Source organism: Fundulus heteroclitus, chromosome 22 (genome assembly GCF_011125445.2).
Source record: "Fundulus heteroclitus isolate FHET01 chromosome 22, MU-UCD_Fhet_4.1, whole genome shotgun sequence".
Lineage (NCBI taxonomy): Eukaryota > Metazoa > Chordata > Actinopteri > Cyprinodontiformes > Fundulidae > Fundulus > Fundulus heteroclitus.
The window spans coordinates 19,906,619-19,933,287 of NC_046382.1; the positions used below are offsets into that span (position 1 = coordinate 19,906,619).

At 38.8% G+C, this 26,669-nt stretch overlaps 1 protein-coding gene across 1 annotated transcript in view; it reads left to right on the top strand.

Moving 5' to 3' along the window:
* dst (dystonin) overlaps nucleotides 1–26,669 on the top strand; it is a 139,044-nt gene that overhangs the window by 36,048 nt on the left and 76,327 nt on the right. Inside the window, exons 6-14 of the mRNA XM_036126829.1 lie at nucleotides 3,750–3,839; nucleotides 6,742–6,819; nucleotides 9,792–9,884; nucleotides 20,839–21,005; nucleotides 21,198–21,310; nucleotides 23,031–23,137; nucleotides 23,220–23,339; nucleotides 23,729–23,824; nucleotides 23,915–24,042. Of these exons, the coding sequence (XP_035982722.1) occupies nucleotides 3,750–3,839; nucleotides 6,742–6,819; nucleotides 9,792–9,884; nucleotides 20,839–21,005; nucleotides 21,198–21,310; nucleotides 23,031–23,137; nucleotides 23,220–23,339; nucleotides 23,729–23,824; nucleotides 23,915–24,042 (992 nt within the window). The remainder of the gene's footprint in view (nucleotides 1–3,749; nucleotides 3,840–6,741; nucleotides 6,820–9,791; nucleotides 9,885–20,838; nucleotides 21,006–21,197; nucleotides 21,311–23,030; nucleotides 23,138–23,219; nucleotides 23,340–23,728; nucleotides 23,825–23,914; nucleotides 24,043–26,669) is intronic.

Below are 26,669 nucleotides of genomic sequence, written 5' to 3' on the forward strand. Positions count from 1 at the left end.
ACATTTGACACATTTACAAGTTATATGTGACAAAGGTTATGGCAAATAATAACCCTCTACCTGCACCTCCTATGGTATGAAGAAATACTTTGTCATAATAAACCATACAATACTGGTGCCCCATGAGCTTCCGATATGCAGTTTAATGCACCAATACTCTGTAAAACTGATCATTTGCTTATTCTGTTAGTCCTAGTGGACTAAATTTGTGATCAGGTTCTGTGATGTGTTTTCAATTCTACTAATTGAATGATTCGCTGAGTCTCTGATCCAATTTTACTTGACAAGGATGTCTGCTTCCTGTTATGATCATTTAAGATTGATCGACAATTGTCTCAAACTCAGTCATTTAACATTTTAGTGTTTTCACAAATACTATCATTGAAGGGTGCTTGACATTGTTGGTTCTGGCTCTTGTTTAAGAAATTGCTTACTCTTTTGGACATTTTCTAGTTAAAGTGCCTCTTTAAAATAATAAAAGGAATAGAAATTGCATACCATAATAAAAGTGCTTAAAACACCTAACACAACGTTTTAACTAAAGTAAATAGTTTAAGGTTTTTACATGTATTTTTAGAGATACTGATTTCAGGCATTATTTATGTTTTTTTGCTTTGTGCATTTTAGCAGTATGGAGAGCCAAAAGGGTCACACTTCAGTAAATTAATAATAATTAATTTTTTTTTTTAAAAAAGCATAGGTTTTTGTCTGCATTACCCATGAAAGTTAGTTGGCAGAGATACAACTGCTCCAGTTGACCTCAGATGTTAGAATGTGTTTAATAAGCAATAGTGACAGTGTAAAAATATTAAATTGTGAAGAGCAGTACAGCAATATCATTTAAATCTATAATCAGATTTAATTGATGCATTTTTTATTCAGTTGTAATGTAACTGAATCAACTTTTTTATTGGATTCTGGCAGCTTTGGATCTCCATACTCCACCTTACATGTGGTCAATGAGAAATCAGAGGTACTGAGTAATAGGTGGAGGTTTTCTTTGCTGACACAATAACGCAAACATACTGGTCTATTCTGGCTCCACAGCTCTGGTTGCTATCTGGGATTAAAGTCCTGAAAGTCCTGTGTGAAAGCAGGTCAATGGGCAGCAGACTGATTTCAGGGGTGCGGTATTTAGGACATGGAGGACAGAGTCTCTGACTGCTGTTGATTAGCACCTCACTTAAGTTGCTAGATGAAGTGTTACACTGATAACCTTGGAAGTATTTGATGCTACCATGATTCTCCACATACTTTAATCATGGGCTTGAATGTCAGGACAATTTGAGCCATTTTATGATTTATTTGAGCAGTTCTGTTTAAAGCACAAAATGACAATACAACAAAGTGTTTTTCTAAAGCAGGAAATAAGTGCAAAAGAAAGTGTTTCTTTGATTTGCTCCTAAATTTACACAGCATCGGAATTAATCATCATATAATCAAATCAAGCTTTATTTATAGCACCTTTTAACACAGTAAGATTTAAAGTGCTTTACAAAGCGAAAGACCCTAAAAGCATACCAGATTCCAGACATAGGGGACATAAATTAGGATGAAAATAAAACAATTAATTAGAGAGTGTTAATAAATAAATAAAATAAATAAAAATCTATCAAAAGCCATTTCAAAAAGAAAAGTCTTCAGCTTGACCTTAAACGCTGAGAGGATTTCTGCATTTTGATCTCAAGGTCTGTACCTACCTTGTACCTTGCACTTGATCCCATCCAGAGCGTAGCCAAAGATTTCTTAAAATGTTCAGGTAAAAAAAAAAAAAAAAAAAAAAAAAAAAAAAAAAAAAAAAAAAAAATTCACATCTAAAAATAATCACCTCCATTAGTTGATTGAAATAATTCGACTTAATAGATATAGCTGTGTGTTGTCTGGATAACAAACAACAACAACAAAAAAACATCTCATGTTGCCTAATTATATTTCCCAATGGAAGCATACAGAAGTTAAAAAGTATTGGACCAAGCAATGAACCTTAATGAATGCCAAGTAATTCTGGTTTGTGGGGATTATTCTTTGTTCACATTAACAAATTAAAATACAGCATCTCTAGAGTTTGTCCTTTAGCAAGTTACAGCAAAACCACTCTCTGTTTGAAGCCTGCAACAAACTTCTGGCATATTAATCTTCTTGTAGAGCTGATACAGCTAAATTGGCTGGTTTCCAGGCACAGATCTGACTTTAAAGCACAGTTCATGAATTTTTAATAGGGTAGAGGTTGCGGCCTTTCCAGAACATTGATGTTAGTCTGCTTTCTCCATTTGAAAACCAGTTTTGATCTTTTTTGGGGGATAGATTTCCTGTTGGAACACCCAATTGTCCCCAATTTTCAATGATTTAGGTGTTGATTTCAGGTAAAGTTAAATAATATGGAGGTAATCCTCCTTTTCACTATTTCATCCACATAGCCTTAAGTAACAGCACCAGTGGCAGCAAAACAGCCATACTCCATGATTCAGCCATCACTGTTCTTGAAAGTTGACCAACTTTGAAACCTCAATTTACCTTAACTACAAGGTAGTTAAGGTCTGGCTGCAGGCCCGTATTAAGACAATGTGGTGCCCCTGGGCACTATACCTCAAAGCCCCCCCCTTACCCGTGCTGTCCTCCGGTCAAAAACGTCAGACATAATCAAGGGGATATCTGTAATGTAATTTACTATTTACTAACTTACACAACTACATGTAGGCATATGAGCAGTGAGCAATATTCAAATATCTCATTTTAAAATGTTGAAATCAAAAAAAATCTTGATTTATTTATCATTTATTATTATTGTGACATCAGTGTTCACAAAACGAATAATGCATGGTCTTTCAACAATTACAATGAAATAATATAACAATTTATGAAAAATATATTTTTAAAGCATGTGTCATGTGGTGCACCCCATGGTTGGTGCCCCTGGGCACTGGCCCACTGGCCCTTATGGATAATCCGGCCCTGCTGGCTGTAGTGGTAGTGAAATACCTAAATTTCTCTCCAGGAGGCTTTTGTCTTGTCCTGGAGGGGACCTAAATTTCAGTTGAGTGTAAAGCTATTGGTTTTGGAGCAGGGGCTTCTTTCTTGGTAAGCCCATCTAGTAAATGTTGAAGTTAAATTTATAGCCCTGTGGACATTAACACCTTTGTACTTATGATAGGCTTAAGCCCTGGTTGAAGCATGGACACAGTGGTGTGTTCCAACAGGACATCGATCCCAAACTAAGAATACAACTGCAATCACTATTGAAAATGTGTGGACTTTGTTTAAAGGGATGGAAAATAAATTTAAATTAGCTCTACCATTTCCGTTAAGAAGAGTGGAAAAATGTGCAGCCAGAATTATCGTATTTTTCAGACCACGAGGCGCACCGGATTATAAGGCGCACTGTGAATTAACGTGTCTATGTGTGTCTTTGTCTACATATAAGGCACACCGGAATATAAGGCGTACTAAATATTCTTCCCAAGTGTGTAATATCACTCCATGTCTTCGCGTACACAGCTCTCTATCCGTCTCTCTTGGGAGGACAGCGTAGTTGGACTACACTGCCCTGTTGCTAACATAAGGCCAAAATAAATATAACTTTTCACTTTTAAGTAACTAAATCTCATACTAATTGCAGCTTTTGAAAGTAAAATAAATAAGATCAAATAAATTGTAAAATTAGATTGCATTGAACTTGGACTGTAAATAAACATCAGCAGTAACAATATTTGCAGTTTTCAGACATTTAACTAGCATCTTTCTTTCTGCAGGTACGAAAGCACATAAATGACCTGTATGAAGACTTACGAGATGGACATAACCTGATCTCACTGTTGGAGGTTTTGTCTGGAGACACACTGGTGAGTTTGTGGTTGTTTGTTGTTGTTTTTTTTTGTTTGTTTTTTTTTTTAGTTTGTGCTTCATAGCAAGATGAGACCTAAGATTTACATGGAATTAAATCTGTATATGATTCGGTTTAAGTGAAACTCGACTTTGATGCTTGAGTTAGTAAGAGATCGGTGAGATAAATCAGACGCAAACAAGGCTTATAGAGAGGACTGATCCTTGTCATGCCGAGCAGACTATCCTACATATTCAGAGTGGATGGTCTGGCTGGCACTTTCTTTTTGCTCTTATGCAACTTTAACTTGACGTAGGGGAGAGGGGAATCCTGGGATGTTAATCCCTGTAATCAGCTTTGCTGTCCCGTCCTCTAAAACTAAATGGGGAAAAAAATCACTTTTGTGTTGGTAAAACATTAAACATTTAATGCTTTAAAAAAGTATCATCTTAACATTAAATTTCTCAATAAAGGATTAGGTTAGGGTACATGGCCCACGTTACTAATACGGTAACTTTGATATAAAAATAATTAGACTGAAATTACATTATAGTCTCATCGGATATATGATATAAAAATTTAATTTCTTTTACTTTAATGGCATATCATTTTACTCAAAGCTAAGTTTATTGTCTTATTTTGAGCAGGACTGTGATGGACATTTTAAACTTGTGGAAAATGTAAGACCTTTTGGTCTCAGGGATCTCTTATGACCATATTAATATTATTGGATCAAGTAAAGTCTAAGGGGCTAATTTCAGAGTGAAGGCAAGCAAGATCCTCCTACGTTTGCTTGACTGCATATAGGTTTTCTATTGTTGTCATAAAAACAAACAGTGCACCTTTTAAAATCACTTTCAGTGAAAAACATTTACTATATATTTTTATTATTATTATTTAGAGTTCAAATAATTGAGATCTTTTTTTTACCCTTTACTCAACCTCTGTTTTTCTGTAAAACAGGTTGCATACAAGTAGATTAGGCTCAATATTGATGATATGTTCAATGTTCTTTTGCAGAAACAGTAAGATGCATTTCTATAAAGATACATAATATACGGTAGAAGTTAGAAGGGAAATGGCTTTTAGAACTGATGTCATATCACAAAAAGAAATAAAATCTTAAAATGTGACTGATGACCTATTTAAATGTTGTGATAGTTCTTTTTTAATTTCTGCAATGTACTAATTTGAATCAGCACAAATAAATGTGTATTAAACAAAAATAACAGAAAATGTTCGCATAGGATTTATGGTGTAAATCATATGTAAGTTGTGAAGGTCTCATTATATACAACATTTTCCTTCTCTGGTAATTCTGTGGATTGTATATATATATATATATATATATATATATATATATATATATATATATATATATATATATATATAAACTCTGTATACAGTGTTCTAGACTTTCTTTCCCTTTGGCATTTTTTGATTCAAAGAATGAGAGATTATCATTCAAACACTAGCACCCCCTCTCCCATTGTTGTTACTTTCATCTTCTAAGTACCTGTTTGTTTTTTCTGTTTACATCCCTCATTCCTCATCCTCCTCTCCCCATTCTGTGGATCTGTCCATTGTCTAACTTCCCTATGATTTGGTTGCTGTATGTGTGTTTGTGTGTGTGTGTGTGTGTGTGTCCATGTCTACCTTTTCTTCCCCATGTGTTGCCTTTTCGGTGATAAAGCGAAGGGAGCGTGATTTTCTGAAGACGTTGCGGTTGGTGAGTGGGAGAGAAGCATGTGCGGTTGAGCAGCATGGAGACACGGTGGATGATGATGATGATGATAAGGGGGTACGTGTGGTTTGCCCCCTTAAGACACCCCACTAATTCAGCTCATGCTGTAGCCTTTAAATAGAAGAATATAAATATTCCTACAGTGTGATGTTTTCTCATAGCAGTTTGTAGTTATTTCTCCAGCTGATATTGAAACATTTTCTTCATTTCATAGAATATTGTTTCCTTTCTTCTTCCATTGTTGCAAGGCAGTTTTTGTTTTGGGACTTTTTTGATGAAGACATAATAGGACTGATGTTTAAATTCTATATGGCAATAAAAAAAATGCACAGCCTTTTCTGGTCCCATTCATATCACTTCTTTACCAAAATCTACAATACATGATCAGCCACACCCATGTATTAAAAGCATGAAAAAAGTCTCTTTTGAAGGCTTTTATATAGCCACTTCACTGGCTCTACCCATCATGAAGTGATTCAGTTAATTTTGTCTGAACCGCCATGACGGTTCAGACATTTGTGTTTGCTCTGAAATTATGGACTGGAAATATTATGCTTCTGAAGCTCTCTGAGTGGCCTTCACTAAATCAAAGGGCTCGGTTTGTTAGTGCCATTGCTTTGCTACGGAGAGGAACAGGATGGCTGGATGCAGTTCAAGTCTTTCGCTGCTGCTTCTGCTGCTGCATCCTGGCTTGAATGCATTTTCCATTCCATTACCTCATCATGCTGTGGCCTGGAACCATTCATGAGCACTCGCCACAAGAGATCATATAATACAACGCTATATAATCATCGGTGGCACAGACAACAGAATCTATGTTCATTTCTTTCTTTCGTCTGTTTTGGCTTCAAGAGTTTCTTTTCGTTCGGGTTTTAAGATAGGATTTGTTTTGAACTAATCTGTACAGTTTGAGTTGATGGGAAAACGTTCAGCACAAAGGGTGGTTCACCTCACTTTATTCCCGGTCTGCACACAGTTTGAGTGGATTTGAAATGGCAAATTGTAGCTTCTATGTCTGTCCGTTGTCTGTTCTTTTACTTTTCTCCCTCATCAGATCTGGGGGTAAGATGCATGTTCTGTGTCGTTCGTTCTTTACTAATCTTTTTTTTTTTTTCACTTATTCCCAGAAATTAATCTGATTAAGCATACGGCTCTTCTTCCGTGTTTATCTCCACAGCCTCGGGAGAGAGGAAGGATGCGCTTCCACAAACTCCAAAATGTACAAATAGCTCTGGACTATTTAAAGAGGCGGCAGGTAAGGATCTGGTCATCCTCGCTGTAAGTTTTTAATTTAATTTTATTTTGGGAATGAAAAAAAAAAACTAAAACGTAAGAATAAAAACTTAGCTTTCACTCAGAGCTGCAACATGATCAATCCAAATTGTCCTCAAAGAATTTCAAGTGAAACTACAGACGTATCAGTTGGAGAGTTATTATTTTAATATATTTTCTATTAATATAATTCCTTGATGTTTATTAGTAGTATTATTTATTATTCTTAGTTAAACATTGACCTACCAACAGCAATTTTGTCCAATTCCATATTTGTCATGGAGAATTATATTTTGCAGCTTTCAAAATATGTCTTTGTAGCCTTCCCCTCATGAATGGTCATTAATCATTCATGTTATGAGCAGAGGTGAGATTATCTCATATGCTTGAAAGAGGAATAGCTGTAACACAGTTTAAGGAGAACTGCTGAGTTGACATTTTTAGCTGTCTCTCACACCGTGGAAACTAGCGTGATTTAATTTTATTAATATAGCAATTCATGAAACATGTCATCTCAAGGCACTTTCCAAAGTCAAATTCAATCAGATTATACAGATTGGGTCAGATTATAGAGGTTGGTCAAAAAAACGTTTCTTATTTAAGGAAACCCAGTAGATTGCATCAAGTCTTGACAAGCAGCATTCAATCCTCCTGAAGAGGCATAGAGCCACAGGGACAGTCGTCTGCATTGTCCATGGCTTTGCAGCAATCCCTCATACTGAACAAGCATGAAGCGACAGTGGAAAGGAAGAATCCCCTTTAACTCGAAGGAAAAACCTCCAGCAGAACCAGGCTTAGTGTGAACGGTCATCTGCCTCAACCGACTGGGGGTTAGAACGATTACAACGGTTTCACATCACTAACTGTAATCATCAGTATTCCCTTGGAGAAAGTAAACACATACCCTAACTATGAGATTTCCAAAAGGTTGCCAATAGTTTCTCTTCCAGCATAACCCATGACAGGCAGAGTTTAAAACCCTAAAGGTGAATTCGGCAAGTTGACAAAATATCTCCATGCCTGCCAGGTCTGAATGGATGAGCTGTGACAAACGGCTCCATCTCTTAATCTGAGAAGTCGGTTGTGAAATGACCAAAAAATGACCAGCAGCAGCTAAAGTCTAGCCCTGTGCTGTAGGGGCCTCTATAAAACCTCCATAAATAGGTTTCCTGTTTTACATCTTCTGTGTTTTTTTTCTGGCTTAATTTTCAAACATTTAACTGTTACTGGAAATACTTAACTTTGAGTGTTCTTCCCTTAGCAACAGCATCCACCCCAAAGACTGTTGTGGTTAGTATTTAGGTGTGGTGCATTCACTGACTGGATAAAGTCAGATGTTTGGGATCTCATCTAGCTGACTACCGGTCAGGGATTGTCACGTTGAGAATAAGCTCGTTCCGGTCATCAGAAAAAAAAAAAGTCATAAAATAAAATATTGTCCCCGAGAACAATGACTTTTTAATGTCTTTTTCTGTTTCTATTTTTATTTGTTACACCAAAGTCACATTCTTGATTTGAACCCACAAACTTGGCGGATAAAGTTAATTCTGATTCTGATCAGCCAACTTCTTGGTGCATCTCTAAACAAAATCCACCGCTGAGCACAAAATTATTCACCCCACTGTTACATTTAGATTTAAATGTAAATTTTGTTATTCCACAAAGAAGTCTGTTTTCCTATAGCAAACGAGACAGGAACCTCCCAAAAGATAATAAAAAAAGAACGTATTAAGGGTGTCAATTCTAAAAAGTATCCTTTTGTTTCCATTTTCTTAAAAAAGAGGCATGTCAAAAGTCATTGGAAAAATCTTTATTTTCAGACTGGTGTTATAGATACTCAGCAGCTTCTTTGCATGTTTCACTTTTAATTTAATTATTTATCTTGCTGATGATCAGCTGATGAAGACTTTGGGGTTGGACGGGCTTCCTGCCATCACCCTAATCTTTGGCTCCTTCTGCAGATTCTCTAGCAGATTGAAGTCACTACCAAAGCGTTAATATTACTTTGAGTCAGGGGAAACATGCCGCTAAAATTAAATCATGACTTTGACCTAAATCCGTTAGGTGCATGAATAATTTACCATCTTAAATAACCCCCAACAGCTCATGTTTGCATCTACATCGTATTGTGTGACTTGACGCACATGATATTCTTAGCTATCTAATCATGGATAAACACTAGAACCAAACAGAAACAGGCGGACATCCCCTCGTAACAACCGATGTGTTAATCTGTTTCTGTCTTTCCCTACAATGCCTCAAATGCATTTGAGGTGTTTGAAGTAGTAATAGTACCATTTTCATTTCTGCAGACTACAATTCCCATCAGAGAGGTTTTCGAGCTCTAGGGTTGCATCCCCTCCCCCTCAGCTGTACGCAGGGTGCACAGAGCCTCATTGAGCTGTAGCCAGATGTGACGTGCTGCCAGACACAAAGGATCCTTAGACGATTCACCAATGAGATGATGTATTGTTTCAGCTAAACTGGAAACACAAAACATCCGTGCCAGTGCTATTACATATAAATTCATGTGTTAAAACGCCTTTAAATCCGTGATTACAGTCCGTCTCCAGTTGAACAGGCCTTCAGGATCTAATGATGGCTCTTCATAAACCATGACACTGTGTTTAGAATGTGTTCTTTCCTTCACATGTGGTTTGAAAGACACGACTAAATGCTCAGCAATTTCTGACTCTGCCAGGTGGTGATGTCCTAACAAGCTTAGATGATTTCTTTAGGTAAAATCATTAATCCACGGAGCTCACCTGAAATGTTCCCATCCTTAACGTCTAGACTGTGCTGCCACCTTGTGGTGCACCTTAAACATGACTGGCAGAAATGAACGAAACAGAGTTGCACTTATGCTGTGATTATTACAGCTAATAGAGCTATGGTGTCATTGTTTTTGAATGTATATAGATGTGTGTGTATTGACTGTACGTCCTGTGTCACTAGGTCAAACTTGTAAATATCAGGAATGACGACATAACTGACGGCAATCCAAAACTGACCCTGGGATTGATATGGACCATCATTTTGCACTTTCAGGTCAGTGATGCGTTTCATCTATTTTCACATCTCATTACATGTACAGCCGCTGGTATGTTTTGCTGGGATTTTATGTGATAATTCAACATGAAATTGCATATAATTGTAACGTGGATTAAAGTGGGCCTCCTGTAGTTTGTACAACCACCTTTTGCTGCGATTACAGCTGTTCATGGTACCTCGGCCTCAACCAGTTTTGCACGTCTAGAGACTGAGATTTCTGCCGGTTCACCTTTGCCAAATAGTCCAAGCTCAGGCAGATTGGACAGAGAGCATCTTTGAATGTAATTTTGTAAGTTTTTGGATTTAGCTCTGGACGTTAGTAAGCCCATTCTCACAGATGAATATGCTTTGACCTAAGCCTGTCTTTTTGAGCTCTAGCTGTATGTTTAGGGTCACTGTCCTGCTGGAGGGTCAATCTCCAGCCCAATATTAGGCATTTTGCAGCCTTCATCAGGTTTTTCCTCAGGATTGCCCTGTGTTTAGCTCTATCAACTCTGAGCACCATCATTGCCTTTGCTGAAGAAAAGCATTCCCGCAGCATGGTGCTTTCTGCCACTGCCATGGCTGACCATGGAGATGGTGCGTTCAGGGTGATGTGCAGTGTTATTTGTCCTCCATTAATAGTATTTTGCATTGTAGGTTAAAACGTTTTATTTTCTGGCCAGCACAACTTCTTCTTAAGGTTCGCTGACTGAACCAAGACTCTGTAACGTGTCCCTGAATTATTTGTTTATTTCCAATTTTACTTTTTATCAGTGTTCTTTAATGAAGCAAATACCCTGTTTTGGCCATATTGATACATGCACTCATCTGCGTGCGTTTGTGTGATCTTTTGAAGAGTTCAGAATGTTGTATGTACCCTAAACTGAATATCTAGATCCTCAGGAATTTCTAAAAAAATGTTTTCCCCCTGGGAACACTTAATCATTCCAGCGCTTTTACATAAATCATGCCACATGAACATGCAGGTGCTTAGTGAGGTATTCAGCAACTAACCAACAAAAAAAGAGGTCTTTCATTCTTTTTTACGCAGCTTCTCTCCCACTTTCAGACAAAGTTTTTTTTAAATATCTTTATAATTGTGAATCTGTAACTATATGGCTTTAAATCAATACGTCCTTTATACATTGAGCATATGTTGTTTTTTTTTGGTCTGGTCTGAAGGATTATCTTGGATTAGTGCAAATGTCTGAATGCACAGAGAAAAAGCAGCAGATTGAATTTTGTCTGCACTCAGACATGCTGACAGGTAGCGTCCAGGATGTTGCCAACACCTGCCGCTGTCTGTCTCACGCAAGCCCCAGAGCGCTGGGTGAAGCAGCGCGAGGCCTGTTTCTTCTTGCTCTGAAAAGGGCATCAGGGAACATGATGAGTACAAATGTTGAACCTAATTCAAGGGGCACGCCGTTGTCTTTTATTAAAAAAACTGAGCTGACAGAGAGCTGACACGTTTCAATAGAATCAATGTTTTTATTTGACTACGTTTGATGGAATCAACCAAGATTAATCCCTTCACCTGAGGACAAGCTATTTTTGGGACGTTGTGCTAATGCTCATCTTACTGCTGCAGGCACACGTTTTAAACTTACATTAGTTTTGATCTCCAATTTTCTACTTTCTACCTCATACCAAGCTGAACGTTTTCACTAGAAGTGTGTTTTTGTGTGTCTTGTCTGAGCAGGCATGAGGACCGTGTGCTTCAACAAAGCATCCAAAGCTGTATTCTAAGATAATGCATGAATTGTCTGTGTGCGGGTGCTGCCGTGACACTGTGTCACGCCGTGGCTCTAAGCTAATCTCAGGCGTTCTTGTGCACTTGTTCGCTTTGTTTTGCCCTGATTGTGTCACAGTTTCTGTCGACAATTTATCTATTTTGTCATCACGTATCTACCCTAAACACACGTTCATGCTTCACTCTTTCATTTGGCCTTTATTAACACTATGTCACTCAAGAGGAGTGCTGCAACTGGGGCAGCAAGTCTTGCTGCATGTTATCAATTTTCATTTTACTCATGCGTTGTGCTCAGAGATAAGCTAACGATGCAGAAGAAGTGGTATTTGCGTTGCTTTCAGGCTACCTCTTAGGAAGAGGGACGTTTATTTAAACTGTACTGGGACTCAGGTGACTGTGACCTCAGAAGAGATTTCAATATTATACCTCGCAGGGGCAGATAGTTATTTTTAGATTAGCCTTGTTGCTGATTAAACATGTTGTGAGGCACTGTTCTAGTAGCTCTAACAGTTTATAAACTGAGCCTTTTCCTTATTAGAATATTAGCGCCTTTAAAACTGTGCTAATTGTATATTTTGGTTTATTCTCTGTACCTAGGCCCCACCTCTGACTCTTCTATTGTTTGTAATTTGATCAAAAAACAAAGTGAACAGACTTTTTTGACGAGTTGGTATTTGCTCCAGCTTCTTATGCTTGTTGGTTGATTTGAAACATTCTTTTTTCCAGCCCGGCTTCCTGCTCTGCTGATACTTTATAAAGAGATCCATAAAGCCACAATATGTGTGCAAAAGTGTAATATGTCGCTTCTTCTTTATAGTATCTTGTCATTACTCAGAGAGAATATAGAGGCAGCTGTTGTCTGTGTGTATTTACTGGCTTGGAAACAAAAAAAAAAAAAAAAAAAAGCAGACTAGCCAGACCTAAACGGGTTTGTCCACAAGTCTCTTTCATTCTCGGCCAGCTGAGAGCCACTAGCACGTGGGCCACGTCTGCGTGTGCATTTATGGTGTTTGCGCCGGATTAACAACGCTGGGAAAATGTTTCAAAGGTCAGCAAAGACTTCAGCCGAAGAGGAGAGGGTAAGGGAGAAGCGCAGCGTGAGAAAAGGCTGACCGGCTCTCACCAGGAAGTTTATAGGACGAAGTTGACTCCTCTGAGCGCAGCGGTTCACGTCTCGCTGCTGGAGTGCTGCTGCTTTTGTGTGTTTCTCTCCTCTTATGGTTCTAATAGCTTTCTGTCAGCGGGATAGTGCTTCTATGGACTGAGAAGGAGCTCGCTGGATGTTTGAAAGCCTTCGCTGTTCGGAGTTCCAGCGCTGCCGATGGATAAGCACTCCAACATCTGACGGCCATGGGAAACGTCTGTGGCTGCGTTCGGGGACCTAAAGAGGAAATCTACGTTGACCCCAGCAGAGCTCCACTGAGTCCTGGATCTAAAGAGCTCAAAGGTCGCCGGTACTTTCAGAGGAAAAAGAGGAAATCAGAAGATTTAAAACCTGACGGGCCTCTCAGACGTTCTCCAGGTGAAGTGATCTCAAGTGGCGCTGCCTGCAATAGCTCTGAGCTTCAGGATGGCCCAGAAAACAACGCTAAGCAAAATCAATCAGAGCTCAATGAACCCTCGCGGGTGGGGAACCAACTCAACGGGCAAGGTAGTCTCAGTAAAGGCGTGTATATCGGTGAGGTACCAGTTATGGTCCTGGGAAGTGATGGTGATCCACCTCTTGGCACAAGGTTTGCCCGTCGGCCGGAGAGTTCGCCTACGGACCTCGAAGACGAGCCCAGCGGCGGGACTGCTGTTAAAAGAAAGCTCCGCGGTGTCAGTGCGACCTCCAGGAGTTTCTCAGCCAAAGATGGTCTACTCGTGAAGAAGCTGCTGCAGCGCCAGCTCAGACGGGCCGTCAGCTTCGGAGCGGTGGAGCACATGCTACGGACTCTGAATGGCAATGACAGACCTGGGAGCGAGGCGACGTTTGCCAAGATCATGTGTGACTCTCAAGCACACAGAAGGAGGAGACATAGGACGTACGTCTGCTCTGGTTACACCGAGCCTGTCCCAGCGCCGGCCAAGTGTGTTTTCACCCAACACAAGGTAAAAGGAGAGCCTGCTATTTATAGTTACCATGGGGATGATTCAGAGCAGGGTGACAAAGAGGTGTGACTGGGGAACCAAGCACACCTCAGCATGATAAACCCTCTCAGGAAAATATAGACACCTGAAGGGTGTCAAGTCATAATAAGGTGATGCTACCACTACATTAAAAGTGAATATTAAAAAGAAATGTCCTTATTGCCCGACATAGCATTAGGTTTTGTGTCGATGGTCAACAGGTCTCACTATCGTAACCTCCTGAATTCTTTAGGTTTCTTACTGCTGAGTGGTTACTCATAGCTTTGCTTTCTGTAGGACAGAGGTCTGGAGACCAAGGAGGCCTCTTCAAGACATTAATGTGCTTTTTTTCTTTGTCACTCCAGTTTTAATCTTAACTCATTTGCATGTTTCTTTTTTCTTATTTATCATGGTTATTCTGGAACACATGCCCATTTCTCATCTTATGAGTTCTGTTTGTTTGTTTGTTTTTCTGAGGAAAGAAGGTTCACTCCCAACATTTTCTTTGGTGCCATCTATTGGTTCCTCAATGTGTTGAAGTTGTCCTGGGCCTTAGCAGAAGCTGCCCATGAAGCACAAGGTTTTCACCTCTGTGCTTCCTTGTAGGAATGATGTTCTTCATGTCTTATTCAGCCTTTCTGTTCTTCCGAACATGATAGCTGATACCAAAAGGCTTGCATTTGGTCTCTTCTGACCTCAGTATCTTCTCCTAATCCTTCTTTATATATGTTAGCTGTATTTTCTGGGGAACTTGAATTAAGCCTAATGATTAGATGAGTGACGTGATCATGACTTGACAAATAATCAACTTAGCGGGTTTAACGGCTGACTGCTTTCTGTTCTTTGCAAACAAGCATAACATGATGCTTCACCACTTTCCTTCTAAAGCATGTTTAGGCTGCATTAAAAAAATTACTGCCATAAAGTAAATTATATGCTAATTACTATAGAATAGTTACTAGCACTAGGTACCTTGAATGCATGGAACTGAAACAGTTAGCTAATATATATTTTATCCCCAAGCACTTCTTTGAGATGTTGATATTGTGTGCAGCGACATAGTGATAAAGATAATCTGCCTTCTATACCAGGAAAACTGCGAGATTGTTATCAAAGGTGATCTTGGTTAGTGTTTGCTCCCAACTGCCTTCAGATTGTTAACAAGATTCTTCTGAGTAGTTGTGGGTTGGATGCTTGCTTTTCATATGATCATCCCCCTTCCACGAGGCAAGATCTAGCATGAACCTCCAGATCTAGGTTGATTGATAATTAATTTTATATTTATTTCCACTTTCTTACGAAGCTTCTTGATAATGGTCCATTTGCCAATTCCAGTTCCATTAAGATATTATAGTCTCACTGATGTCCTTTGACAGCGCTTTGGTCTTGCCCATTAGGAAATTGTTGAAATGAAAGAAACTGATTCTGCAGTCAGGTGTGCCATATATTAAAAAAATGATAAAGAATATCTACAATTGGTTAATTGGTTCATTTGTGTGACACGTGGGCTTAAAAGTCACCTATTATGCTTCATTTTACACAAGTTAAGATGGTTCTATGGGCTATACTAATAAAAATATTGCATCTTTAGCTCATAATTCTTCTTAGATAATGACATTTCACCTTTGCAGTTCAACCTCAGTTGTTTTGGGTCTATGTCACTTTTAAAGCAAATACTCTGGCCACACCCTCCAACTCAGTCTTTACACTGAAAAATAAAATGAGACCACGTAGCTGTGTCCTCCATGGCTGAGAGAATGTGCATAGGCACATGTTGTGTAGTGCAGCCTACAACACAACATTTGTCCTTTCCAGCGGCCATTGTGCAGCGCATACAGCGGTAAAACCAGCTGGCCAAACGGGCTCCTCTTTTAATAATGAAGTGGGTGAATCTCTGGTTGGGTTGCTAGGTGAGAAGCAGTGCTCACAGATTGTGATGTAATAATCGGGAGGTTTTTGAAATGGCTCGTTTTCTAGACCTCAACAACAAATTTACTCATTACCACGAAACAGCTGTTTGTTTCGTTTTTTAGCGCTTGGACTGTTTTTAGAAGCAGCTAAGACTTAAGTGGTAGTACAAAAATGTGAAAAAAGTCAATTTAGCATAAAAAAAACCCTTAAACAAAATCTGTGAGAGTTGTTTAATGGGGGTCAAGCACATAGTGTTGCGTTTTTATACAATACAGTACGATGTTTGGTTGACAATATGTTTCTCAAACTTAAAGAAAAGCTACCATAAAAATTAGATTGTTTATTTCTTCACATGAGGAAACTTAGAAAATCTTTAATGGATCATATCGTTTTCGCCCTCACTTTAAAATTCTCAGCACAAAGCATAATTTCAGCTCTTGTTTGCTTAAAGGTGCATAGGCATGTATGTGACTTTTTTTATTTATTTATACGTCAGTAACTCACTGTGGTTGCATACAAAGTTTATACGAAAGAGCATCACATCCTGCTGGCGTATTTGTTGTTATTCTGGCGTTTTTTTCCACTTTGTTTTTGCTCAGTTTGTTAGTAAATAAAGCCCTTTGTGTTTATTTGTAATAACAACAGAAGTATGACGCTGCGCATGTGCAGGAAGCAGCTAACGGCTATTAGCAATGAAGAAAGGTCCAAGATTCAGTGAAAAAAAAAAGATGTAAAAGACTGGTATAGCTCTGGGAATACAGTATAAACGTTGGTGTTCATTGAAGCGGAAGTTAAAGCTAAGCTGCCGGGATGTGACCGCAGAGTTGTTTGACGTGAGTAAACATCCTTATTAATACTGTGATAATAGTAATAGCATTGCTCTTCAGTCTTAAGTACAAACAACATAAGTAGATTGGTTGATTGATTGGTTGGTTCTTACCTTGATGCTGTGTCCCTGTTTCCATTTATGAACTGGAATTTTATTTCTCTTTTATGTTCTGATATGAGGCATTTAGTTAATAATGGTTGGTCTCCAATCACGCCGAGCTGCTGCTTTACCGGGAGGCATTTCAGAGGGCTCAGGCTCAGTTTGGCATTATTTAGTACTGATTTATTAGTCGCCATCTGGCTTTCTGATAGTTCTGCGATACTGCCGGTAGATGGTGCCACGTCTGTTTATATCTGCTCATCGCGCCCGTTGCTGGGGTTCTATTTGGGATCAAAAAGACTATCAATACACTATCTGGACGGATGCTTGGAGTATAAAGCTGTATTTTATCATGATCAACTTGATTTTGGTATTTTTGGTATAGGCATATCACATGGCTATATACCTTTAAAGTATATGTTGTATCTGCTATGAATGGCTTTTATGTTGAAGCATAGACATTATAACTCACTGAGGTTTTTACTTGTAGAATTATTGGTGTTATTTGTCATTCATACATTGTTTCCACATTTTAGGCTTCTCATAAGCAATGACAGAAGTTTCCTAAGTTTAAGTCAATATTTGAGACATTATTTATGTCATAATTGTAGTTCAACCTAAGTACAGCCTGTGAGGTGGCACTGTTTGCTTTGCGTGATCATGTTAGTTCTCAAGACTGAGCTGTAAAAGAGTAGACAAATGTGTTATGCAACTCTGTCTTACGTTGGAGATCTGCGGCTGACCTTTGCCATGTATACTCAATGCATTTAATGTTTCATAATTCATATTGAATCAAGAATATCTAGGGCCTATGTTGTTATACCTCACATAAATTTATAAAACATGCCAGTTATATCAGTCTTAAAAAGTGGAATCTTTTTTCTACATGGCAAAAAGATAACTAAAAGTTAATACATTTTTTTTTTCTAAATCGGTGTGTTTGTCCTTAATTTGAGCAGGCACGTTTAAATGATCTGCCAGTGGAATAAGATATTTGCACCTAAAATCGGAAGAACTCATCTCTATCATCTTATTTCAAGTGCAGGAAATGTAGTTATCAAATTTTAAGGGTAGAAATTGTACTTCCATTGGCAGATAAGTTTTTTTTACCTGCTCAAATCAAGGACAAATACAGTCATTTTAAGAATTTTTTACTTTTCGTTCCCTTTTGCAGTGTATTTGTCAGTGAGAAGAATACTGATTTAGGACAGTTAGAGGATGGTCTGAACATTTTATTTCACATGGCAGAACAGAAGAGAGAAGCAGTTTGCAACAAAAACAAAATCATCAGTTTGTGGGCAAAAGACAAAAAAAAATTAAAAAAATGTGAGAACATATTGAAATGCTTCCTGCTAAATGTAGGGCACAGTTCAGGCACTGTAGATGGATACATTTTTAAATATGTGACTGCCATGGAAATGTCTGTGGCTGCGTTTGGGGACCTAACGAGGGATCCTATGTGGACCCTAAGTAAGTGCCACTAAATCCTGGATCTAAAGAGCTCAGAGGTTGTTGGTATTTTTAGAGAAATATGATGAAATCGGAAGATTTAAAGTCTAATCGACCAAGTCTATTCAATTCAATTCAGTTTATTTGTGTATCACCAATTCACAACAGATGTCATCTGCAAGCACATTCAAGACAAACAGATCCCATTTATAGACATACATATATAGGAAATGTAGCCCTAACATATAAACAGATCAAAATGTAACCACATACACCCCGATTCTATCATAGTTATAATGCAATATAACGAAGTTTAGTTTATTAGACCAAATAACAAAAAGTTATTAATCTAAGGAAGCTAAGATTGCATCAAGTCGCTGATGCTGCAGCAGTTCTGCCTCCTCCTGAATTAGCATGTGGATGACAGGTAAAAGTTGATAGCATTGAGTTGTGAAATTAGCAGAGCACCCTTAAATTTGCATCAATCCCAATGGCAACACGCATGCTTCCTTAGCATGCAGGTGGTAACAGTGTAAAGGAAAACTCCATTTTAGCAGGAACAAATTTACAGCATAACTCAGCTGGGTGTAAATGGCCTTCTGCCGTGACTGGCTGGGGATTTGAGAAGACAGAGCGGACACACAAAAATATAGAAGCAGTAGCCCCTTTAGTGGCTTCATCTGGCAGAGAAACACACCTAAACAGATAAGACTCTGGTAAGTCTGATAAGCCAGTCATTATCAGACTTACCATAGTGGTTATTGTACCACCAAAAACAATGTAAGTTTAGTTTGTAGCAACAGTTACTCCTTAAATGGCTTTGTCCAGGAGAGAGACAACTTTACACACAGAAAGACAGGGCCATCTGTTTCCTCCACATAGAAAAAACCTTACTTCTTTTGGAAACAATAATTCAGGTGAAACAGTGAGTGGATCTATTTCTGTCAATAAGTTAAGGTTCTCTCTATCAGGCAGGTTTAACAGGTAAACGCAGAAACACCTGGTCAGATGTATCTTCTATGAGAAAAAAAACGGAGGGAGAACATACAGTAAATGCATAATTAGAAAGCAGTAGGAGAAAGTACCAGAGGAAAGAAATGTGATCAGTATGTCCTCAAGCAGCCTAACTCTATAGCAGCATAGCCACAGAGATGGCTCAGGATGATTTGCCACTCTAACAATAAAATTTATCGAAACAAAAGGTTTTAAGCCTAGCCTTAAAAGTAGACAAGGTGTTTGTCTCATGGATAAAACTTATGCAAAGACGGTAGCTTAATGTGCCAGTCTGACTATTCTCCTCTGAGGGGACTTGAGTACAATCAGGCCCCGATCCACTGAAGATCAGGGGAGGCACAACTGCCATTTCTTGTCACACAAGGAAATACAACTCAATTTCTCCACGTTTCACTGGAGGCAAGCCTTAAGTAGTCACCTGTATCCGTTGAGTGATTCAGCACGGTTCTCCCAATCAACTTTGAAGTCTGGAGGAGGCCGTGCAGTAAGAAGTGGAGAGATTTCTGCGATGTCTAAGTCTTGCTCAGATTCCACAGCGGTACTTGTGTTGGCAAGGGGACGTCATGATGTTCAGGCTGTATTCAGATGTTCTGCAAGTCATGCAGAAAACACACCACTCTTACTGACCAGCTGGCAGTCTGCATTCCAGCTCTGTTCATGCCTTTATTGTTAAGAAGGGTAATGAGAGCTTGATGATCAGTCCTCTGAATCTGCATCCCGGGACACATGTTGCTCATCATGCCCCAGCCCATACAGGATAGAGCCTCTTTTTCTGAATCAGAGTTCTTCCTCTCAGCGGCTGATAGAGTAGAGAGGAAGCGAAGGCAACGTTACGTACAGTATTGTTTTTGTGTGAATTGTTTTAAGTTTAGCAGAGCGTTTGTCTGCTGCACCATCCCGTTGAAGATCAATCTGGGTTTTAGTTCTGAGCAGCTGCCTCATGGCTAGCTTAGCATAGTTTGGTACAAACTAACTGAACAGGAAAAAAAAAAGAAGAAAAGTAAAAAGTATTGTAGATAAGCTACAAATGTTTTCTGTATGCAATGGAGATTTACTATTGACATTACTAACACAGGAGACCTTCACACAAACTCTCCACCATGCGTACACTTGTTTTGGAGACAGGGGATACTGGTGATGCAGATGGTGCTGAGGTGAATTGCAGTTCATGTGCAATAATAAAAAAAGGCCCATAAGCCAATTTAAATCCTAAGTCAAAGTCTGTACACTATTTCATCTGGGTTTTCTACCATCACATTTTAATTAAGGCCTTTCTGTGGAAATTTCTTTGCTTTTTCTCCATAGTTGCCATAGTTAACAATGAAATAACATTGATCGGCTGTATCATTTAATCACACATTAACATTCATCAGGTTCTTTACGTTGACTTTTTATGGTTTAAAAGGTGGGCGTGTGCGGGGCAGAACGTGAGGCAGATCACAGTACGCATTCAGGTACAATTGTGATCTATAATGGAGATATAGCTTGTTTTTTTTTTTTTTTGCTGTATGCCATTTTCGGCATATGGGCATACGCAAATGTGTAGCATAGATTCTAAGAAATGTTTTAAAAATGAGACCCCCTGGATAGTCAGCGTCAGTAGTTCTCTTTAAAACCATCGCAGTTCTGGGACGATGCAGTCCTTTTGGTTACATAGCTTATTTTCAGTATATTATTGAACAATCAAATCAATAAGGAAGAGGTCATTGTAGTTTAAAGGGTCTCTGGGATTCTGAACCATCTCTTCTTACTCAAAGCATCACGTCGGCACATTTGAAACACCTTTCTCCCACTCTGCTCTGTGGTAGATCTCGGATATTCACGTCACAGGGGAGTCCGAGGACATGACCGCCAAGGAGAAACTACTGCTCTGGTCCAAACAGACAACAGATGGCTATGTAGGCGTACGATGTGACAACTTCACAACGTCCTGGAGGGATGGGAGGCTATTTAATGCCATCATTCACAAATACAGGTACAGTTTCAAAGAACAGTAATGTTTGAGATAAGCTTTCTCTTTGGGACTTTTTTTTATACAAGCTTAATCTTTATTTCCTTGTTCCCACACCTTGTTTCCTCTCTGGAATTGCTTATCAGTTTCCCAGCATGAATCATCTAAACGTACTTTAAATTCCTCACACTTCTCTTTCTCTTTTTTTTTCCTCAGGCCAGATCTGGTTGACATGAGTCGTGTGTCGGCACAGACCAACCGCTCCAATCTGGAGCAGGCGTTTACTGTAGCTGAACAGTTGGGGGTGGCCAGGCTGCTCGACCCTGAGGGTGAGAACTGTACATGGTGTCCCCCGTGCGTCTGTTAATATAGTGAAGACTTTGTGTTGTAAGTTATTAAAGCTTTACGTTCAGCTTGGAATTTCGCTTGAGGAATTAGTTTATGGGCCTTTTAAAAAGAAAGAGGACCCTCTGTTATGGTAACATGGTTTGATGCTCTGGAACGAGACAAAAAATGCTCCTGCAGAAAGACAATTAAAAAAATAGGTGCTTCTTACAAACAAATAAGGGAAATTAGAACCAAGGGTTAGTTGTTCCTAAGCCATCAACCTGAGAGAAGACCAATATCTTTTTGTCAGTGCTGACCACTGTGGAGTTGTTTGGCCATAAGGCACATTGGCATATATTGTTTCATCTCAATAAGATAGAATATCAATGAATGGGTCATTTATTTAGTTTACTTTATAAAATATTTCAAGTATTTATTTCTATTCATTCTAGTACATGTATGTATCACAGCTACATGGATAGTAAAGAGAATAGGAATGGAAGGGAAAAGTGTGGAAAAATGTGTGCAAACAGGCTAAATGCATCCAGGACTCTGCCTAAAACTTGAACATTACTTCTGTTGAGGCACTCCTGAGCCAGAGACATTGCCAGAGCTGTTTTACCTAAGCTAAGGTGAAATAGAGCTGGTTTGTCACTCAGAGGTCCAAACTCTTCATATAAAATACATTTTTGCATTTCATTTTAAAATCAAGATATCAGAGTCTGCAGAATGAGTGGAGAGACACAAAAAAAACAAGTTACTTGAAGTAACTGCACTGAATTTGTAATCAGAGCAAAGGAGGCCTGACCAACTACTGAGTGCATATTTGTGAGTCTATAGTACATGGGCATACACTTCAGTAAGCTGAAATTTCTTTGTTAAAAATATGGTTTTTATTTCCATCAATCTTTTACTGTTAACTTACATGTAATCATCAAAATGACCAGGAATATTGTCTTTTCAAATATATCACTCCAGGAGTAATACATGTATACAATACGCAAACTTTACTTTTTGCATTTAATTACTGAAATAAGTAATTTTTTTCAGCAATAGTCTTTTTTACTTAAATTAACCTGTAAGTGTAAACAAACAAACTTCTAAGAATGGTGTTGGAGGGTTGATTTGGGCTCGTTTTGCAGCAACAACATCTGCAGTCATTGAGATAAACTAATCTCTATTTTAAACTATGCATTAATTCTTATTTACTGATTTAGTCTGCGTGTACTGAAGTGTTTAAGTGCTGCGAGAGCTGAACTTCAACTTGTCTTGTGCACAACAGCAAATCTGAAAAAAAAAAGAATAGTGGTGTTAACAGTAACAGTGACACTCAGACCTAATCCTGTGCAAACATCAATGAACTGAACTTTGAAGAAAAGAGCAAATTTGCTCCATGATGAAATGAAAAACCAGCAGGGTGATTACTGGTGACAGATATGTCTTGTTATTGGGTCTAAAAGTTATCCTATCATGCAAACTTAGTGTTTCATATTATGCTTCTGCATTTTGACCCAGGCTTTGTTAAATAAATCACCACACATTTAATATGCTGCAAGTAGATTCAGAGTTGTATTTACCGTTTTTTAGGACCCGGTATGAACAATATGTATTTTCTTTATCACCGCGTGTTACCTTAAAACAATCAAAGAAGACATACTTCTTTTCAGCATCTCTTCAACTCGTTGTGTTCTGTGGTCTTTTGGTCTCAACCTTGTTCAACAGATGTCGACGTTCAGACGCCGGATGAAAAGTCCGTGATTACGTACGTCTCAACTCTGTATGACGCCTTCCCCAAAGTACCAGACGGCGTTGATGGAATAAGTCCTAATGTAAGCTGATGGTACAGACAGACGTGACGTAAAAACGCGCTGACTGCTGCTTGATGGATGACGACTCTTTGTCTTTCCACAGGATGTCGATATCAAATGGGTGGAGTACCAGAACATGATCAAATACCTCAGCCAGTGGATAAAACACAATGTGGAGATAATGGCAGATAGATCTTTCCCCAACAATCCTGTGGAGCTCAAGGTTTGCTTCTCCATAATTTCCACATTTTAATCCATGGATGCATGGATGGTTACTATTAGTAGCTTTTAGGGTTCAGAACATTGGGTAAATAGAGGTACACAGCATCCGAAAACTGACCAGTCATGGTTAACTGCCTGATTCAAACAGCATATTGCAACGCCTGTCAGCTGAAACTGAGACTCAAAGTATAATTGATGGATTATGGAAAGCAGCAGCATCCATTTGCAGTAAGATATTGATATCGTGTATCTGTAATGGCCATTCCTTAGAGATAGGTGGGTGTGGTGGTGCGGCGCTTATTGTGAAAAAGGTTTTAGTAGGATTCTTGTCCTGTGGAAACATAAAAAAAAACTAAGAGTTTCTTTTTCTTTTTCTGCCTTTCTTCGCAGGCACTTTATCAGCAGTATCAGCAGTTCAAAGAACACGACATACCGCTAAAAGAAAACGAGAAAACCAAAATCCAGAACCTCTACAAAATGCTAGAGGTAAGGAAAACAGAAAATTAAACATTTGTCCTCCAACTTTCACTGTGTGTCAGACCGATAACAAGTCTGGTTCTGCCGTGGATCTCACAGATGTGGATCGAGTTTGGACGTATTCAGTTGCCCCCGGGTCATCATCCAAACGACGTGGAGAAGGAATGGGGCAAATTAATTGTTGCCATGCTGGAGAGGGAGAAGAGCCTGCGGCCAGAACTGGAAAGGTATGAAAAGGCAGGGAGAGCTTTGACACTTCTTTGATTTTTTTTTTTTTTTACCTGACCCATCAAGATTTATTGGAAGTCTAGTTACAAAAATGCTACCATTATGGGTTACTCAGAAGTCAACGTTTAGAGACACACAGGTGACTCCAGTTTGACACAACATGACTACAGAGAGGCTTACAGATAATAAAACGTCTCACTGACGAGCTGCTTTTTAATTTAAAACACACTGCCCATGCTAGCATCTCACTCTGTAAGTCTGTGTTCACAGGCAGAGTGCTCCTGTATCCTGTTACAAGCCTGTTAATGTCTTTGAAACTGGATACATAGGGCAATGCTGGATGTCAGGGTGTGAGTTGTAGAAATCCCCTCACTTTAATATTTTGCTCAGCCAGGAGGTCTGTAAAAACCAACTGCCTCTATGAGACTTCACGCACCGACGCACATCAGCTGGTGTGCACAGTTTATAAATGTTAAGGGTCAACATACAGTGGAGTGAGTTGCAAAACTTCTAGCAAACAGATATAGATAGATATATGCTGAAGATACAAAAGGGAGTGTTTTATTTATTTGTTTTCAGTTTAGATTGTAATGCTATGAGTAAAATAAAAGTCAGAATGATGAGAGGCTGGAAAAACTATAACAAATAACTAAAATGGAAAAGGCCTTTTAATGTTGTTATTTCCAGAATTTCCAAAATGACAATAAACTCTGTTCTCTATTTTGCAAGGCCCTGTTTAAAATTCTAAACCTTATATGAAAATGAGTAGCGTATGAATCCACACACAGTTCAACCTAAAGTAATTCCTACCCCTGGCAGATTTATAACAATGTCTTATTTTCACCACCTATTTCTTCTGTAATAGTTACATGAATATTTTAGAGAGGCCCGGCCAGAGTGCCGACTAGAATCTGATAAAGAATCTGATAGAGAACTAAAGTTTAGGGCAGCAATGAGGCTTTCCAGCCTCAAAGACTTACAGCTCATTGCATGACATATATGATAAAAAAATACCAGTGGAGACATGGAAAAGGCTGTTCAGCAAATATAATAGGGGTTTGGTTGTTGTGCTGCCAAAGAAGTAAATAAAAGGTTGATGATTTATAAAGTAATAAATCATTTCCTACATGCTGTCTTTTGGGAAAGTGCAAATAAAAACATGACGGGACTTTTGTTGTAGTCTTGTCTGCGTCTCAGATACTGCCAACTGCTTGAGGTCCTTATCTCACGATTTAAACACCTCAGTCATCTGTCTTGCTGTATCTCTTTATTCATCATCTCAAGTTTATGTCACCACTGCCTACAGGTTTAGCCAGTTTTAGTTTTAGTTTTAGTTTTAGTTGCTTTGCAGCCATGCAGATATTTAATCTTGCAGGAATGCAGCCCTTTATGTTTGTGCTGCTTTTCAGTCGAACGCAATTTTCGTTACACCATCTTTCAAGTAATGCTACTTTCTTCCAGTGTGTTTACATGCTGTAATTTTGCTGTTTGTATTCAGTAGCACAATATCATCAGTACTTTGTGGATATGAGAAATTGTATGCAACAGTTTGGTTGATTTAATCAAAGGGAGTCAACTGCAATCTTGAAATGTCAAATTTATTTTTACGTTAATGCTGTCCCCTATTTTAACTGGTGAGTGAAATTTTTCCGAAGTCCTAGCTGGAAATACAGTAACAGAACCCCTGGGGGTCTGCATTTCGACCCATTTCCAAGATATGGCTGCCGTGCAAGTAAAATATCCTGTTTAAATGCTTAAAATGGAGATCAATACACACTATCAGCATACATTATTACAACTAGTTGTCAGCACCTGAACGGTTAGCCAATCCCGACCGGTTTTCTGACCCGCAACTCAGCCCTGACTCAGTTATGTTTATGTAACCTTTATTTATCCAGATAGATATCATTGAGATTAAAAACCTCTTTTTCAAGAGAGACCTGTCCAAGAATGGCGGCAACACACAATTCCAATCCAAAACTACAGACACGTAAATACATTAAAGATAATATTTTTGGCAAAATACCATTGAAAATATTCCCAGACCCGAATTGTCCCTTTTGAGGCGAAACGATGATGGCATGAGGCGTTAAGCTTCATCTCAACTTTATTCTCATAATCCTATCCGTACTGATTAGATCTTGACCAAGTTTTTGAAAGTTTGCCGTTATTCTCAAAATGTCGTTTAACAGATTATCAAAGGTTGAAAAACTTGAAAATCTGGCCACTCCTTGCTGCTGGTTATTTATCTTTCACGTCAAATTGTGTCGAAGAATGTACTGCTGTGCCTTTAAGTTTTTCAAGAAAAACCCACGTCTTTATTAAGGTGTCCATCGTTTCAAATAATGCATGTGCGCCCAAGTGTGCATCAGGATTGTTTCATTTGCAAGAGCGTCTTTTCTCGTTGTTAGCTCACTCGATTTGGCAGTCTGACGTACTTTTGCAATAATGACCTTATTTCTGTGGAGCCGCTGCTTTGTGTTCGGCTCTTGAAACCTCCAGTCGTGTTTTATCTTGCTTCCAGCATAAACACAGCGCTGCTCCGGGTGTTCTGATCTGTGGCTGCTTTGGTTTTCACGCTCCCGCTGCCTGTGAAGGGGTTTTGTCCTAACCTGTTATTTCATTT